This window comes from Neopelma chrysocephalum, unplaced genomic scaffold (assembly GCF_003984885.1).
Source record: "Neopelma chrysocephalum unplaced genomic scaffold, ASM398488v2 Primary Assembly neopelma1_44, whole genome shotgun sequence".
Classification (NCBI taxonomy): Eukaryota; Metazoa; Chordata; class Aves; order Passeriformes; family Pipridae; genus Neopelma; species Neopelma chrysocephalum.
In genome coordinates, this window is record NW_020897703.1 from 14,165,868 (window position 1) to 14,182,611 (window position 16,744).

The window sequence follows — 16,744 nt, forward strand, 5'->3', positions numbered from 1 at the left end:
GTATCTGCTGTCCTGCTAATAGAAATATTCTATTCTATTCCATTCCATGCAAAATATATTTTAGGGAAATCCTTTTCCTGAAGCATTTAATGGGAGACTGCTCTCACAGGATTCAGGGGAAGTTAACTGTTAATAACGTAGAGATAGTAATGCACTCAAGAAAATCCTTGACACGGTTACACATCAGATTCAGAACGGAAGACATGCATACATGCTGAATTACATGGATGCATAATCATAATATACATAGGCCAGTTGCACATTAGTGGTTATTATGCATAACAAAAAGTAGGATCTGATCTTAAAAGTTTCTGATGTGCAATCTTTGATTTGTTTTTTACTGTTAGAACTTCATGAGAAATTGCAATTCCACACTGAACTGTACATTCTCGATCAAGACAAGAAAAGACAGTAGTGTTCATCTGAACTGGTGCATTTTGCAGGGATGTCTCCACATCCCCTTTCCCCCAGTAATATACAAAGGGAAGGAGGCTATCTAGGTCTTCACATCTCGTATGAACATATGGCACAGTGCTGACTAAGTACCTCTTTGCGTACATCTCAGTAGATAAATATAATTTTTCACCCTGAAGGTTCCAAATTTCTTCCAGTATCTAAACAAATGTGTCCAATTTCTTCCAGTGTCCAGCTCACTCTCTTTGAGTCTGTGTTAAGAGTTTATGGAATGCCTGTCGAGATATCCAAGGCTCTGATTCCCAGGTGGGCATAGCCTGGCTTGGGCTGGATTCTGCTCCCGGGCCATACCTCACTTGCACAAAGATAGCTGAGCTTCTTAGAAATGAACTGCTGAGCAATCACATCTTGCAGCTCACCGTTTGTGACACTGGTGATGGGTTGTGTTAAAATGCTGCTCCTGAATTGCAGTGATTCAGGAACTGATTCCCAAGTAGCTCACCTGCCTGGGCTGTTGGGGCAGGAGGACATGCAGCTGGCAGCAATGCCTTTGTCAGCCATTCCAAGCCATGCTGTCTCTCATAAAGTGAAATTCAGATTCCCTACCCTGGAGATGCCATTGACAGTACTGCTGCACGTGGTCTGAGATAAAGTCGCAGCACAGTGACCACCACTGTGGCCTTTTTTGCCACATCGATGTCATGTATTTGCCAGCCAATGAGGGGTCCCAGAAAACGAAAGCTTGCATTTATAAAGTCTTTTCTTTCTCAGCTATTGCAAAGAGGTTCCTTTAAGCAGTTATATCCACTATGAGATCTAGGATATGTAGCAGTGACAGGAAAATCTTGACTTAGTTCAACTGATATGGTTGAAAAACAGTCCTATACAGAACATAGCAAGTCTTTCATATATAGGACTTTGATTATATTTTAGTTATGTTATTAGAGCTGAATTTGATCATTTAGTTTTCTTTCAAACAATTGGTCTGAAACACAGTGTCTGGTCTGTTCTTAATGTTACTGCTCTGTTGTCCTTTGTTGTCCTTCAGTGATAAGACATATCTGAGCCAATAAGTGTCCAAAACCTACTTAGTGGTAACTGTCTTCCCGTGGATTCCTGGAGACAAGAATGATGGAATGGATTGACCCAGAAATGTGTATTCAACATTTATCCAGGCTAATAAGAAATATTTTTGATGAAGTTTTGTAACAACATTCCTAACTGACAACTTTAGTTTTAATCAGTGCCTTTTACTCATCTTTCTGAGTAGAAAAAATACTGACTTGATTTATTTTACATTTCAGAATTACCTTCATAGCTTGGCACTGTTATAAAATGAACTCACTGATAAAAATTTCACTCATCACTAGAAAAAAATATACTCTTTTCACGATCTTAAAGTAATACATTATATTTTCATCTTACTCTACATTCTGTGTTAAGACCAGACAGCAGAAAGCAAAGTAATTCCATTTTCTTTGATTTATAAGGAACAGTCTTTTATTAGACCTTATCCTAAGTGAACCCTATATTAACTTATTTAACTGTATTGACAAAATGAAAGATATTCCTTCATGAAGAGCAAATATCATCCCACTTAGGTCCAGCTGTCCCTGGAAAACGAAACCAATTCTATAATCACTTTTATGTGATTTAAAAATTCCTTTGTAAAGAAAAATCTAAATTTTTACATAAAATCACTCTATATAGATTTAGTAGAAATGAAAATTAGCCTGCTTTCAACCATGTTTACTTTATTGTCAGTTTTTTTTCATTGTGTAAGATTTTTTTAAAGCCTAGCAGCTGAATATCCTATGGGGATGACAGCTACAGTAATTTTCTGTTTATAAATATTCATGATTTGAAAGCTATAGCATTAATTACACTCATTTACATATCCATCTGAACACACAAGTAAACTGAAAACTTTGTGAACACTTATTTAATAATATAAAAATGACATTTCCTTCAGAAAGAATTTGATTTTTAACATTCAGTGATGTATTCATTAAGATTAATGTCTAAATGCAATGATTAGATTTTGATGAGAGCCATGTGAAGCTTAGAAAAAAAGAATAATCTTAAAACAGCTGAAAGGCAGCAGGTGTGCTAAACTAGGAGAAAATTTTTGTGGAAGAACTAGTTCTGCATCTAGGGCTTTTTGAGGTATATTATTCCATGTGTCTTTCATTTACATGAATCAAAAGGTTTGTATCTATATTTTTAAATTTATTTTTATGGTTTTGTTTTTATTATTTTTTTAATAGGAAATTATAGTGGTTTTGAAATATTGAGGATATTCTTCAAATTTTTTGCTTCTAATTGCTTGTAAAAGCAGTACATTTGATTTATGTTTTTTTTTGCTGGTCCACATGTGCAGTTTCGGGGCTACCTAGAATTTCACTATTCTTCTCTGTTTACCTATATTGTGGGGGAGGAAAATGCCTTGTGGAGGGAAGTGGTTTTAGCTGTATCTTTATTCTGTGGAAAAATTGTATACAATATAATTCATGTTTCTTTACAGATAATTATCTCATCTTGATCTCATAGGCTTTTGTCCTACACTGTGTATGTACAGTGTAACTTTATGCAGTAAAGGCAGGTTTTTGCACACCCAGTGTAACACCAGTCCCAACAGAGTAGGTTGCACTGAGGTCTGTGTTGTCTACAGTGGGTATTTCACTTTTCGGAGCTTCAGAGAGCTGAACGTACCTTAGATCAGTAGCCTTGGTGAGTTAGCTGGGAAGTGTGCCAGCGATAATCCTTGTGAAGAGTTCCTAATATGCCTCAGAGCAAAGCCTCCTGTGGCAGTCTGGGGTCTGTAGACATTCCAGCTGTGCTGTCAGGAGCACATCTGCTAACAATACAGGGTACTTTTAAGAAAAACAGGCTTGTGTTTGGGAATCAGACTTTTGTATCTGCTTTAATATGGAATTTAACAGTTAATATCTTGGCCCCTTATGTGGCCCCGACAAATTATACTGCATAATATAAGTAATCATCTTGTTTATGGTTGGAAGAAAATTTGGCCCGTCTTGCATACTTTATAGTACAAGTTTGTGAACACTTACATCTTGTTTATCAGTTACCTTGTTTCTAACAGCCATCTAATAGTATGATTACGAGTCTCTGCAGATACTTTCTGTGCAGACTTGTATCTATTTAGAACACTAACACATTTATAGTAGTGTATGTCATTGAAATGAGTGAGGTCAGCATTGTATCTGTAAATTAACAACTACCTGAAAAAGTCTTGTGGAGAATTCTTTGGGTAATAATTGACTTTCTGCTTCTTTTGAAAACATGAAATGTCATATCTATGCTATGCATTAATGTATATGTAATCTTAAAGTATGTCCTGTGCTGATGGACCCTGTCTGTGAGATACTGAATTCCTTTTGAGATATTTTGAGTCAAAACGGGGTTCCATGCCTTACAAATTCAAAGGCAACAGAATGGAAAATAGCAAAGTTGTTTTGAGTTTCTATCTCTTTTTCTTGACCATAGTTGTTACTAGTGTGCTGGTTTTAGCACAACCAGGAATATGAAAGGAAGAATATTTTCTAAAAGGATTATTTGAAAAATATGGTTCATTCATTAGGTGTAATATAGTAATTATTTTTTCTTCCTCCTTAACATAAAGCTACCAATTTTTATCAGGTTCTTTTTGTAACATTATAAAAGCCATGTTTTCCCATGCAGATTTTCAAGTTGGTTTTTTTTTTTCTCCTCACACAGCAATCTTTTGGACAAGTAGGCAGACCTATTTGGCTCCAGGCAGCTGAGTCAGCTTACAGGTTCACTTTGGGCTCAATTGCTGGAGGTGAGTAATATTTCTGCTTTCTGTTTTCAAGCTTGGGTTAGTTTAACACTTTCACCAGACTATTTGATCTCATCTGAGGTGCATTTCTTGGTTATACATGTGAAGAATTGGATAATGGAACCGTTTTGATTGTGCTATTCCCTTTCTTTCCTTATCACTTGTGTTCTAGAATCCCTCCACAGTCCTTTGAAACTCTACTCCAGTAACAAATTTCCTTATTTGTAATTCAGATTGGTTTTCTTCATTCTACACACCTTTTTATTTAATAGTGTGATCCATTCTCCTTGAGACTTTTTTTCTAGACCTTTGGTATTGCTCTTTCTTGCTTCCAACATATCTTACCAGCTTACGTATTCTTTGTGTTTAAATGAATGCTGAAGAAAATCATCACAGTAATTACATACTACACCAGCAATGACATTGCAGAAATAATACTCCAAATGCTTTCTTACAGCTGTTGGTGCTACTGCAGTGTACCCCATAGACCTGGTGAAAACTCGTATGCAGAATCAGCGTTCCACAGGTTCAGTTGTAGGAGAGTTGATGTATAAAAACAGCTTTGACTGCTTTAAAAAGGTTTTGCGTTTTGAAGGCTTTTTTGGTCTTTACAGAGGTAAGTGAATTAAAAAAAGGTGTATATATATCAAGTTGGTAATTTTCTGACCCCCCTCCCTTTTTTCTAATACCTCAACAGCTAGTTTCCTATGGGAAAATCAGGATACTTGATTTTATGTACAATTTTGCTTTCATTTCAGAGCTCAATATTCATCTTCCATTGAGCACCCTTCATCATAAACAATTGCTGGGAAAAACTGGGCATTTTTTTGTTGTTGTTACTGACTTACTCATTGCTGCTTAAGTTGTTTAAAGTCCTAATTTTTGGGGTATAAGTGTTGTGGACATGATTGTTACCTCACAAATTGAGAATTGCAACTTTTGGCTCGAATCAAACATTGGGAGTGGATTACCGTCTGAGGAATAAACATCCATTTTACTGCAAATATTTCTTTCTTAAGAGACAAAAGACAGTAATTTTGAAATGTACCTGTAAACTGGATACCAGATCTTATGCCTCATTCTTTTGCAGGTAGTGGGATTTGTTTTGTGATTTTATCCCATGAACAAAAATTGCATCCTGCTGTTGAATTATTTTGCTCTATTTTACTTTAAAATATCAACAGTGGAACTCAGAAAATTGTAATTTAAAAAAAGAGTAAAACTCTAAAATACAGGTTAAGAATTCAGTTCCTTATCAGTTAGACTGGAAGTTATCTAATATCTTGTTTTAGCTTAGAAGATTCTGAAAGAGTTTTTATCACATTGGTAAAGTGACTTACATACATAAAGGGTACGTGCTTGCCAGTTCTCTGAAATAGATGTTTGGTTGAATCTCTATTTTTAATTGTAATTTCACATAACTTAATGAAGTTCACAGTTTTCTTAAGGGTCAGTAAGGTATTTATTAATTGGCACACCTTTTTTTTTTGGTTGGAGCAAAGTCACTCACTTCTGCGATGGTCACAGCATTTTGCTTTGTAAAGGACAGTATCTAAATACATGTGAAAGTCTGTGGGTTCTGGCTAAAGAGTGTTTTGTAGTCTTGCAGGATTTTGCTATGAAAGTGAGTAAAGGGAGGAATAAGGTGGTGAAAGGTTAATGAAATATCTGTAGTCTCTGAAAATTACATCTTACTTGTAAATTGTTTTCCTTTTTTGTTGCTAAATCTTTCACAAAAGCAAATAGTCTTTGAGTTACATCTATGAGACTATTTCTATAGTGCTGTTCTACAGTACTGTTTTCTTTCTCTTGCCCCCATGCCTCATTTTTGCACAGGAGCATCTAGAACTGATAATTAAATTTTTTTAATTTGGTTTTCTAACCTTTCTCAAACACTTTGAAACTAATGATGATTCCATTGATGAGTTAAAAGCATTGCTTTACACTAAAGAAGAAATGTACTTGTTTGAAAGAATGTCAGTTTGCTAAACTTTTTAGTAGTCTGTTTAGTAATTGTCTTTAAGATTGTTTAGTGTAAGAAGTTCATGTAGTTGTTTTGAAAATGTTACAGTTAATGGTCAGCATGTTGCTAAGATTTTGGATGCATAGAATTAGATGGTCTGTGAAAGTATATTAAACAGCAGAAACATTTATGGTTCTTACATTCCTGAGCTGGATTATCCTAATTGTACTGTAATATAACGATACATATATACTCTAATGTAATGGTAGTCTACAGTAGTTGTTTACTGCAGTTTAAAAGATAGAACTCAATGCATACTGGAAATACCATAATTTAAAAAAACTTACAATTTTTGGTCAAGAAAATTAATATGCTTTTGAGTCCTGGCATCCAACTTCGGAACTAATGAAGTATCTTCTAAAGTCCCTCACTAGACCATGCAGGTCCCAGGTTCTCTGGCACACCAAATGTGTGTGCCCAATGAATTCAGCATGAAAGGGAGTGGGGGGATTGTCTTGTGGTTTTTGGTGTGGTAGTTTTGGGTTTTTTAAGTGTAGGCATTGCTGAACTGGGTTGCCTTTAATGGTAGATCAGAGATTCAGACTGGGAGGGCACCATTTCTTTTCATTATTATCAGCCTTTCTTTGTATTTAATAACTACCTTTCCTCAGCATAGTAAGTCTGGAAATCGCACAGAAAGTGCTACTTTGGAAGAAAACACTACACTGCATACATTAACTACTGCACTTTCTATTTAGGTGCATTTGTTCTGAGTTTCCTTTTAAGAAAGTAGTATAAAAATTCTGCAGGCTGAGTACTTTGGGAATTTTGAACATTTAAAATTAAATTTTAGCTGTGATTCTTTTTACTTAACAAATAGTGGAAAGCTGCATCGAGACAGTTTTGTTGCTGTGGGATTTTTTATTAGTTAACTGGCAAACACTTTTGACAAAATGATGTTCCATAATTATGGAATAACTTTAGGAAGTGACCACATCTAATAAAAATAAGCCTTTTCAGTTTATAGTCTGTGCATATGCCAAAATGACCGTGGAGAAAATGGATTTAAAAATAGCAGATGTAGTTATAATGTGGTATGTTAGGAAGTTAAGACTGCCATCTACTGATTTTTTTCTTAAATCTATTAGTTCTTAGAAAAGTGTGTGTGCTTTTGTCAAATGACATTTCATTTTGATAATAGCTGTTTTCCAGGAGCAAGGGCCTTGTCAAAATCAGTTTCTATCCACTAATACTTCCTCTTAGTGAGATAAAAAATGCTTAATATGAATAGGATTTAAAGAAGTTCATGCTACCATGTTGAACTGAAAGGGGAAAATCCTTCATATCCTTAGTGGACTGGAGCCTTCAGAAAACTCAGATTAGTGAGTCAAGTAAAAGTGATTTGATAATTTATCATAGTTATGTGTATATCTCACAATTGCTCTCCTATTTTAAAAAGTCATTGCAAGCCTTTGCATGGGAAAATGATGTTAAGGGGCTAAAAAAGTCAAACAAACTTTTATGTAGTAGGCATATCCAAGGTGTATGTTTGGTCTTTACACTTTTTTTTTCCTTCTGTACAGCAGCAGTAGCAGGCTTGACTTAGTTGAGGAAGGCAGATCTGGTCACCCTTTTCTTTATTATTTTCAACAGAAATTGTACTATAAAATTGTACTGGTATGAATATGCAGTGCTCTAGCAGCATCCCATGCTTAAATGCCGTCCACCTCAAAGGATATCCCCTGTGCAGAAAGGCATTTCTGTACAGCACTTATAAAATACTAATTTCTCTATTAGGAAGATAATGTTGCCTTATGATGTCTTTGTTTCTATAGGCTTGTTACCACAGCTGATAGGTGTTGCTCCAGAAAAGGCTATTAAGCTAACTGTACGTATCTTTTTTTTTTTTTCTCCTTGGCATCCTTTTGTTTTTTAACATGCACAGGATTTATTTCCTAAAATGTGTGAAAGATGACCACTTACAAGCACTCTAATGTATATGTATACAGATGTACTCGATATATATTAATAAGGAGGAAAAATAACTTAAAATAGTGTGTAATATATTGTATCTTTATTAGGTTAATGACTTTGTCAGAGACAAATTTACTACGAAAGATGGTTCCATTCCATTCCCTGCAGAGGTCCTTGCTGGAGGCTGTGTAAGTATCTGTCCTGTATTCCTAGGAAAAATTGATTCTCAGTCATGTGCAGAATAGTTGGAATGACAGTTAATGAGTGTGCTTTGTCAATTTGAACAGGAGTGTTCTTTTTTCTCCCAGTCACAAGAACTAAAACAAGTACTTTTTCTGTTTGGAAAGTTTTGCATACTTCTGAGTTAAGTTTCCTTGGAATTACATGCTTAAACTTCTTCTTTTGGCCCAGTATGTAACTTTCAGTTTCAGCAGTGGTTTTATTCACAAAGGCTAAAGAGAGGGTGCCTATTCTCCCTTTCCATATGTTCTACTTGGTTGCTGTTCATCATGTGTTTGGGAAGATACAGATATTCCTTGAAAATGGATTATAGACATGATTGAGTTTCCTTTGGGGGCAGGGGTGGAGGTGGCTAAAATGGTTTAAAAAAAATCTTTTTCTTGCTGAATATTTTAAGAAGGAAAAAGAAATACCCTCTCTAACTTGTTATATATGAATTTTTTTTTCTGTTTGCGAAAATGTGGAAAAAATGAATGATGTAGCCTTACCTTTCAGGTAACAGGTACGAGTGAATTGTCCATTTAAATGACTTTGTATAAAATGTAGCTGTGTTACTCCAGATGCTAATTACATCCCTCATCTAAATACAGTTAAAAAACATGCTATGTTTTTGTTTAGATTGAGGGTTGAAATTCAGTGGATGTTTTAGCAATCTGTAAGTGGTTTGAATTGATATTGATGATAGATTTCTTTTGTTTTTGCACATTGGCTAATTTCATTTGTGGGATTCTCCTACAGTTCTTAACCCTATAAAATGTTTAAGGCTTGAGACAGGTTTCTTTTGTAGCAGAGAACACTAATAACTTCCAGTTGAGTAGGCTGACAGGCTGGTATAAAACCTCCTCAGCTTACAACAAAACCTGGGGCAGAAAGGTTGTTGACCTCTGCAAACTTTTAATTCAAAGAAACAGCCCTGAAGGGAGGCTGCTTATAGTTCTGCCTGATTGAATTTGACAGCCTGGTACATGGTTGAGTCTTCACCTGTCAGTGTACAAAGTTTATTTTCTGAGAAATGTGAGAAAGCAGCTATAATGTGTAGCTAGCAGAAGACTAACCTTTTTCTAGAAAGCTCAGAAACAGAGAAAGCACATACAGGTCATTTATAACAGAAGCAAATATCATTCGTTAGTGTTTTTCTCTGTGTTGTGTTTAAATTCATAATTAAAAACAAACATCAGATAATTTTATTATTTTACATTATTTTGTACTGAAATATATAATATTAAATTCATTCTACATTAGAGGCTTTTCCACTTCATGGTAGGTACTTCTTTTTCAAAGTAACTTCATTGTCTGACTGTAGTGAACGTGCAAAAATTGGGGAGAAACTGAATTTCAGATAAGCTTTCAGAAATTTGGATGTTTCTGTGAAGCTGAGCAGATTTGTAATCTGTCCAAACACAACACTTTGTTCTAGCTGACTGTCTTAGCTGATATTCTCGTCTCCTTTTTCAAGATAATATTCATCTCACTCAATCTGGGAAAATTTTAAACAAAATTATAGAAGAGCTGTTGGCCACAGTTTAGCAACCTGGGGGGTGTTTCTTTGTAGCTTCCTCTGGATCATCTGATAATCTTACCACTTGATGATTTCTCTGTCTGTACTGCTGCTTAGTTACATTTTAGCAATTCCACTTCTTCCTAAATACCAGAATTTTTATTGGCAAGCTTATGCAGTTAGGAGTCTGAAAGTGTAAGTTCATTGAAGCAGGACCACGTTGATGTTAGTCTTTTTTATCCTCAAATCTTTCCATCCTCATTGTGACAGCCCTTTTCTATTTTGACTTGCTCTGAAATAGTGTTATCTTTGCACTTTTGGTGTTCATTTTGTACTGTTTTTCTACAAAATACTATGGGATGTAACCAACATCCCATAGTTACATCCAAGGAAGTGCCACAAGTAAGCTTACTCCATTTCCTTGTGCAGGGGCACACAAGGCTCTGTGCTTTGTGTTTGGGTGATGCTACCTTTCATTTTCATTTTTCCTTTATTCTCTTCCTTTTCTCTTTGTCAGTTCAAAATGATGGGTTACTATGGGATTGTTTGGGGTTTATACATGACAAAATTATTTTCAGCATCCGGATTTGGGTAACTTGGTTTTTTTGTGGCTTTTCTTTACTGTTCAACACTTAAATGTCTTGCTAATAGTGCACTATAAATATAGACTAAATTTAAAATATACTTTTTACCTTGTCATAACATCAGAAGAAATAGCATTATATCTGTATGTAGTTCTCAGAGATGTTCTTATTACTGTCTCTGACTGTCAGTTGCCTCTGTTTAGTGTTGAACCATCTCCTCATTAACAGCAATAATGCAGTTTTTCATCATTTCTACTGTGGAACTGCTAGTGGATGAGCCAGATGAGCAAGTTGTATTTGCGGCCATTTTAGAGTTTACAGCAGAGGCTTTCCATGCTTTTGAAGCCTTCCCTCTTGCAAGGTGTCCAAAAACACACTGTGCATACCACATACCACATCAGTCCTCAAACAGCAACCAAAAAAATTCTTGTGAGGAAGTGGAGGCAGCTTGGGAAAGATTCCAGCAGAAATAGCCACTTTGTCCTCCCTGGATGGCAGTGCTGTATCAAAGCTTTTGAATGGTGTTGCAGTCTTCTAAGACCCACACATGAGGACAGGTGAAACCTTTACATTAAGACAGTAGTGATTCAAGAGGCCTTGCCTAGGCTGTTCAGTATCTCAGCTCTGGAGTGTGTGCAAGCAGTGTTGGACCGTCCAGCAAAGGAGCTGCTCACAGGCGTGGGCCTCATCCAGAGATGCTGATGCCCAGAGGCTGTATCTCTTTGGCCAAAATCATACTTCTCAGGCTTCAATTATTCTCAGCTTCTGTAAGCTTGTGGAATGAACTCCCATTTAGAGGAAATGTCTTCATTCTCACAGCAGTTAGCAAAGACACCTTCCCAGGCAGTGGCCTGTTTATATGGTCAGCTGCCTGTCAGTTGTCTTTCCTTCCTTACTGCAGGGCAGGGACCTCCCACAGGCAGCCCGTGCCCTGTGCTCCTTTAAACCTACCTGCTGGCTGCTGGGCAGTGTAAATGTCACTGGGAAGTGTAGGGTCTGCTCTGTCAGAGCCCAAATATTCCCAGCTGCTCTCAAGCTGTTGCTGTATTTGAAAACTGCAGAGCAGCTACGTGGGGCAGCTCGGTTACAGCAGTCAGGTCATACTTGTCAATGAAAGGGCTCTGGTCCCTGATGGATGAAACTGATATCCCATCTTCCTACCTTCCTGAGAGTATGCTGGTTTGTTAATCATCAACAGGACTATCCACATTTGTGCATTTTCAGAGCAAACAATTTCTTTCCCTACTGTTACTGCAATTAATTGAATTGCATTTCATTACAATTCAGTGATTAACCTGCATTCCTGCCTTTGGAGTTTTCAGTTACCAGTAGCTTTGAGTTGCAGGGAGACTGAGTGAGGCTTTGGCAATGCTTTCCTCTATCCCGACAGAGGCCTGGGAAGCAGGGAGTGCATACCTGATATGGACAGTGCTTCTCAAAGGAGCTCACATGCATGACACATGTGAGTACATGGAGAGGGGAAGGTGCTGTAGGGCAACTGCTCATCCCCACCTGGGAAGTGATGTTGAAGTAGACATCCAGTGCTGAGTAAATGATTCATAATTACTGTTACAGGAGACAGAGATGCTGTGATTTTAGGCTGTAATTCCTATGAGTTACACAGGAAGAAATGGATTGATTCCTCCCATCATTTCAATGTGCATGGTTCTTAGCATTTCGAATGGATGAATCGTGTTGCATCAGAAAGATGTTTTTACTTTATGCTGCAGGGAGGAAGAGGATGTGGAGTGCCAGGCAGAAAGGGTCTAGGAACCTTCATTGAGGTGTAGGCAATGCATCTGTTGATAATTAGGGGTTGGGGGGTGTGTGTGTGTGTTCGCACATACGTACACAGAGAGTTCCAAATTTACCACTGATTTTAAAAGTTTTATAAACATTAAATCTAAGATTTAGTCTAAATATTTTGGTATACTTGTAAAAATAATTTTCATACATTTATTAATATATACATACATACAAACAAACGTGTATATGGCTTTATCAAGCAAATAGGAATGTGTCAAATATTTATTTTTGAAAAAATAATTTAAAATGTTAATGGTTTTGTTTAACATACACAAAAATATAGAATTATAGCTGTCAGGCTACTTTTCCTTCAAAATCCTGAAGATACTCTGCTTCTTTTATCATACTTCAAACAGATAAAGTTAGAAGCAGAATTAAACTTTACTACTTTGTCTTGATCTCTGTTGTGGACATGTAAAATCTTTGAGAAAATGGTTGTTTTTAATAAAAGAGACAGTAATCTTACTGTAGGTTCATGAAAAATGACAGCTTTGCCTTGAGAAAGAAGTGCAAGTTTTTTTTGTTGTTTTTAAACAAGTCTGGTTTAAGTAACATCTTATTTCAGCTGCTTGTATGGGACATAGCTGTAGTCCAGGATGTGGTGGTTTCAAAAAGGAAGGAAGGAAGGAAGGGCTTGAAATAGGCCTCTCCCCCTTTGTAGCATATGCCTCTGGGGTGGAATTGGAAAGGGCAAGAGGTCTCATGTTGCGGGGTCATTTGTGTATTTCCTTCAGCCTTTGGCATGTCATGGGGCGTTTGCTGTGGGATCTCAAACTACATCTTTTCTTTCATAACCTTTGCTGTCAGATTTAGTTCCTTCATTTGCTCCTTGTAGAGTTATTTTACATGACATTAAGGTTAAGTAGAAGCTTTTATTACTGGTATTTTTGATGTGTATGAATAACCTCCATTCTGAAACAAATTTGTCAACCTTTTTTAAAGTGTCTGTTGCAATTTATGTGTGAAGAGAGGTTTTTATGAGGGGGGGAATCTAGATTTAGTGCACCATCTCCAAAAGAAATTCAAGGAGTGCGATGTATACATCTGTGTGAATGTACACGTGCACATGTATTTAACATACACAGCTGACAGCTGAAGTAAGATAGTTTGAAAAAGAATGACACTGATTGCCAGTGATTTGTACAGGAGCATGGAGATTTGTGTTGCAACCCTGCATGCTTCCAGTTCATTTTTATTTGGAGATCCTTTGTGTCACTCTCCTCTGCATCCTCTTCTGCTCCCCAAGGCAGCACTCTCCTCCGCCTCGCATGTTGTTTGTCAGATAGATAGTCCACCTTTTACTTAAAAAGAAATCACAAACTAACAAAAAGCAACCCTTGCATACATTCTTTAAAAAATACACGGTGAAAAAGTGAGTTTTCTTGTGTTACATGTTCTGTATTAAAATCAATGCTTGTCTTACCTGTACTTGTGATGTTGAAGGACCCAACTCATTCGTGCAACTCCCCTGAACACAGCGCTCCTCTTCATGTGAATCAAATCACTGATTGCTGTGCACAAAAGTGTGCTGAGCTCCAAGTACAACAGTATGATAAGTCAAGACTTGGTTAGAAGTACATGTTGCTCATAGGGAGTATTTAACTGGGTATCTAGATAGTTACAGCTCTTTTTGAGAAATCTGCCTGTTGAGAAGTTTGTCAACACTGTAAATACTCAATGTTCAAAGTGTTGATGTAATTAAAGAGCTTTTCAATTGGTTTTCTACTGATAATATAAGCATAGCGGTTTCCTTATATTTTATTTTGCTCAATAACCCAATAATCAAACCATATTTTAATATTGTTGGAATACATAATTCTGCATTAATTATATAGAATTTGTAACATTGTATATATAATTAGTGTTGCTGCTAAACTATTAAAATGTGTTAAAAGTCTTCTCTTTTCCTTTCTGTATCAGAAGAGGGCTGTTGCTGATTTTGACAGAAAGGTAGGCAGTTGTGCACCTAGGAGAGGAAAATGTTAATTGCTGGAAGATTGAATTCCGAGTAGAAAATAGAAACGTTTACAAATTGGCCTATTTGCGTTTCTATGGTCGCTGTTAGGAAAATAGGAAAAGTTATTTTGGCTGCTCTGCAGGATGTTCTAATTTTTAACATTAAAAATGAAAAATGGAATTTCACATATACATGTAAACAAATAATGCATATTTAAGAGGCAGATAGCTGGTAATTGTCTAGAAAGAGTGAATTTCTAGCCTAGTGTTGCAATTTAAAGTTATTTGAATTTTTTTGTGTGGACCATTGTATTATATAGTTAGAACATGCTGCTTAACATTTTATCTACCAAACTTATTTTTTAAAATTATGTAGGGAAATGCTAAACATTTGAAATTGGTTTTCTGCTTAATGTAATACAAACAAAAAAAAATAGGTTGTTTAACAGAACTTGCCAGATGCAAATTTTATAAATTGTATTTAGATTGTAACTTTGTCTAGCAAGACAGCCCTCTCATCTTGCATGTGTGGGTGTGTGTGACCTGGGAAGGAAAAGGTGAGATGAGAAGTAAAGAGAGGGTGAAGAATGCCTTTGGACATGAGTGGTGTCACATAACTGAGTTAACACCATGCAGTAAGTCCAAGGAACAGAGAAAATGGGAATCATTTTGGCTGGTCTGGGAGTTCTAGTGATCTTCCTGATGGTTGCAATAAATGTCCACAAAAATGTAGGCTTTGATTTTATTTCTGAGAAGTGAAGTGAGGGAATAAAATAAAGATCAATAATATAGACTGATAATTTGAGTGAAAATGTTAAAGACAGTTACTGCTACAGTGGAAATGATTAATAAAAGCGAGGGTTGATCTCTCACTGTTTAGGTCAATGTGCCTCAGTAAAGCTGTAACGGTGCCAATAATGAGTGGAGGAATAAATGGGGCTTGCAGGAACAGGCGGGCAGTGGGCTCAGGAACAGCTCAGTGAGGTACCAGACACGTGGCCAGTGGAGATGTTGATGCTTCCTGACCCCGTCCCATGGATAGTAGTGAAGGGTTTGGTCATTCCCAGCAAGAGCTGATGAGGTTTGCAATGCTCTTTTGTCTCTAGTCTAGAATAATTCAGGTTACCAGCTTCTAAACTGTGCTTCAGGGCTAATCTCCAGTTTATTCTGCCTGCTGCTGGAGAGAGGAAGATTGTTCTAAGGCAGAAAGGATTAGTGTTCATTAGTTCTGAATCAATTAGCAGAGAGCACCGTGCATGCTGTCCTGGAGTATCAAACTATTGATTTTACTTCACCACACCCCTGCATGCACACACATCCCCCCAACACTACAAGAATGGTTTATTTCCTGGGCAACTTGGAAGTGGTAAAAAGTTTTAATTGCAGATGGTGTGCATTTGGTTATTTCACTGAAATTTGATGGATTGGAGGAACAGATCAGAATTAAGATTAGCTTTTATATAGTGGAAGAAATGCTTTTTAAAGTTGGCTATATTCAAGTGGTTATATGCCATAAATTTTAAGGAAGGGGGTTTAATTTTTAAATGAAAAAGGGTGGCTTAGGGAGAAAGGGAGAGAAGCTTAGTAAAATCTAGCTGTTTTGTGATGAACCACATACTTCTTCAGAAGTGAATGGTAGTACCTACAGTAAACCAGGGAGAAATCTAAACATGTCATGTTCAATAGGTTTACATGTCTCTGAAACTGAACTGTCAGACTGAATCCCTCTCAAACCTGAAACACAGTTCTTTGAAAGTCTTTGGTTAAAGTGCAGAATCAGAAGCAGCTTCTCAACACAATTGCCAGGAAGTTTGCAAGGTAGTCCTTCAGTGCTGCTAACAGAGTATTTCCTCCAAGTAAAATCTGTCATGCTCAGCTCAAAGATATGGCTTATCTTTCTATCTATTTTGAAATGTTATTCTTCCTATTTAAATTTCATATTTTGTTTCCACTTAGGACAATTAAATGCTGCTAAACAAAACTCCAAACACCTTTTCTAATAATTTAAAATTACACCATTACATGCAAATTTACCGTTTAAACAGTATCACTTCTAAATGCAAATAGCATGTCTACACATTGGTGATGGATTATTATTGAATAAACATAAGGTCTTCTTTATGTGTGTTTGATGCTCTAGTAGCACAAGTCTAATGATTATTTTAGTTCAGTATTTCCTGTAAAATCTAATAGACAGTCAAACAGAGCCACGACTTCTAGAAAATGATGTCAAGGAGAAGAGAGAAACTGAATTAATCCACCTCTGTGAACTATAAACATGTAAATGTAAAAATTTATTTTGTACAAACGCATGATTTCTGACCTGGGGCTTTTAACTTCCACATAGATGCTTTATTAAATATCTCTCATATATTTTTACAGGAGAATATCAACCAAAGCAGTGAGAAGTGAAGGCCCTCAGCACCTCGCAAAAGTCAGTACGTCACCACATGCATTTGTAATGCAATTTACTTTCTTTTTCTTTGGGT

General features: G+C 36.5%; 1 protein-coding gene across 3 annotated transcripts in view; it reads left to right on the top strand.

Annotated features, from left to right (window-relative positions):
* The window catches only part of SLC25A12 (solute carrier family 25 member 12), a 48,776-nt gene that overhangs the window by 26,581 nt on the left and 5,451 nt on the right, over positions 1–16,744 (top strand). For all 3 annotated transcript variants that reach the window (XM_027678564.1, XM_027678565.1, XM_027678566.1), the window contains 4 exons: positions 4,153–4,237; positions 4,692–4,850; positions 8,033–8,085; positions 8,279–8,359. In XM_027678564.1, coding sequence (XP_027534365.1) covers positions 4,153–4,237; positions 4,692–4,850; positions 8,033–8,085; positions 8,279–8,359 — 378 coding nt within the window. The remainder of the gene's footprint in view (positions 1–4,152; positions 4,238–4,691; positions 4,851–8,032; positions 8,086–8,278; positions 8,360–16,744) is intronic.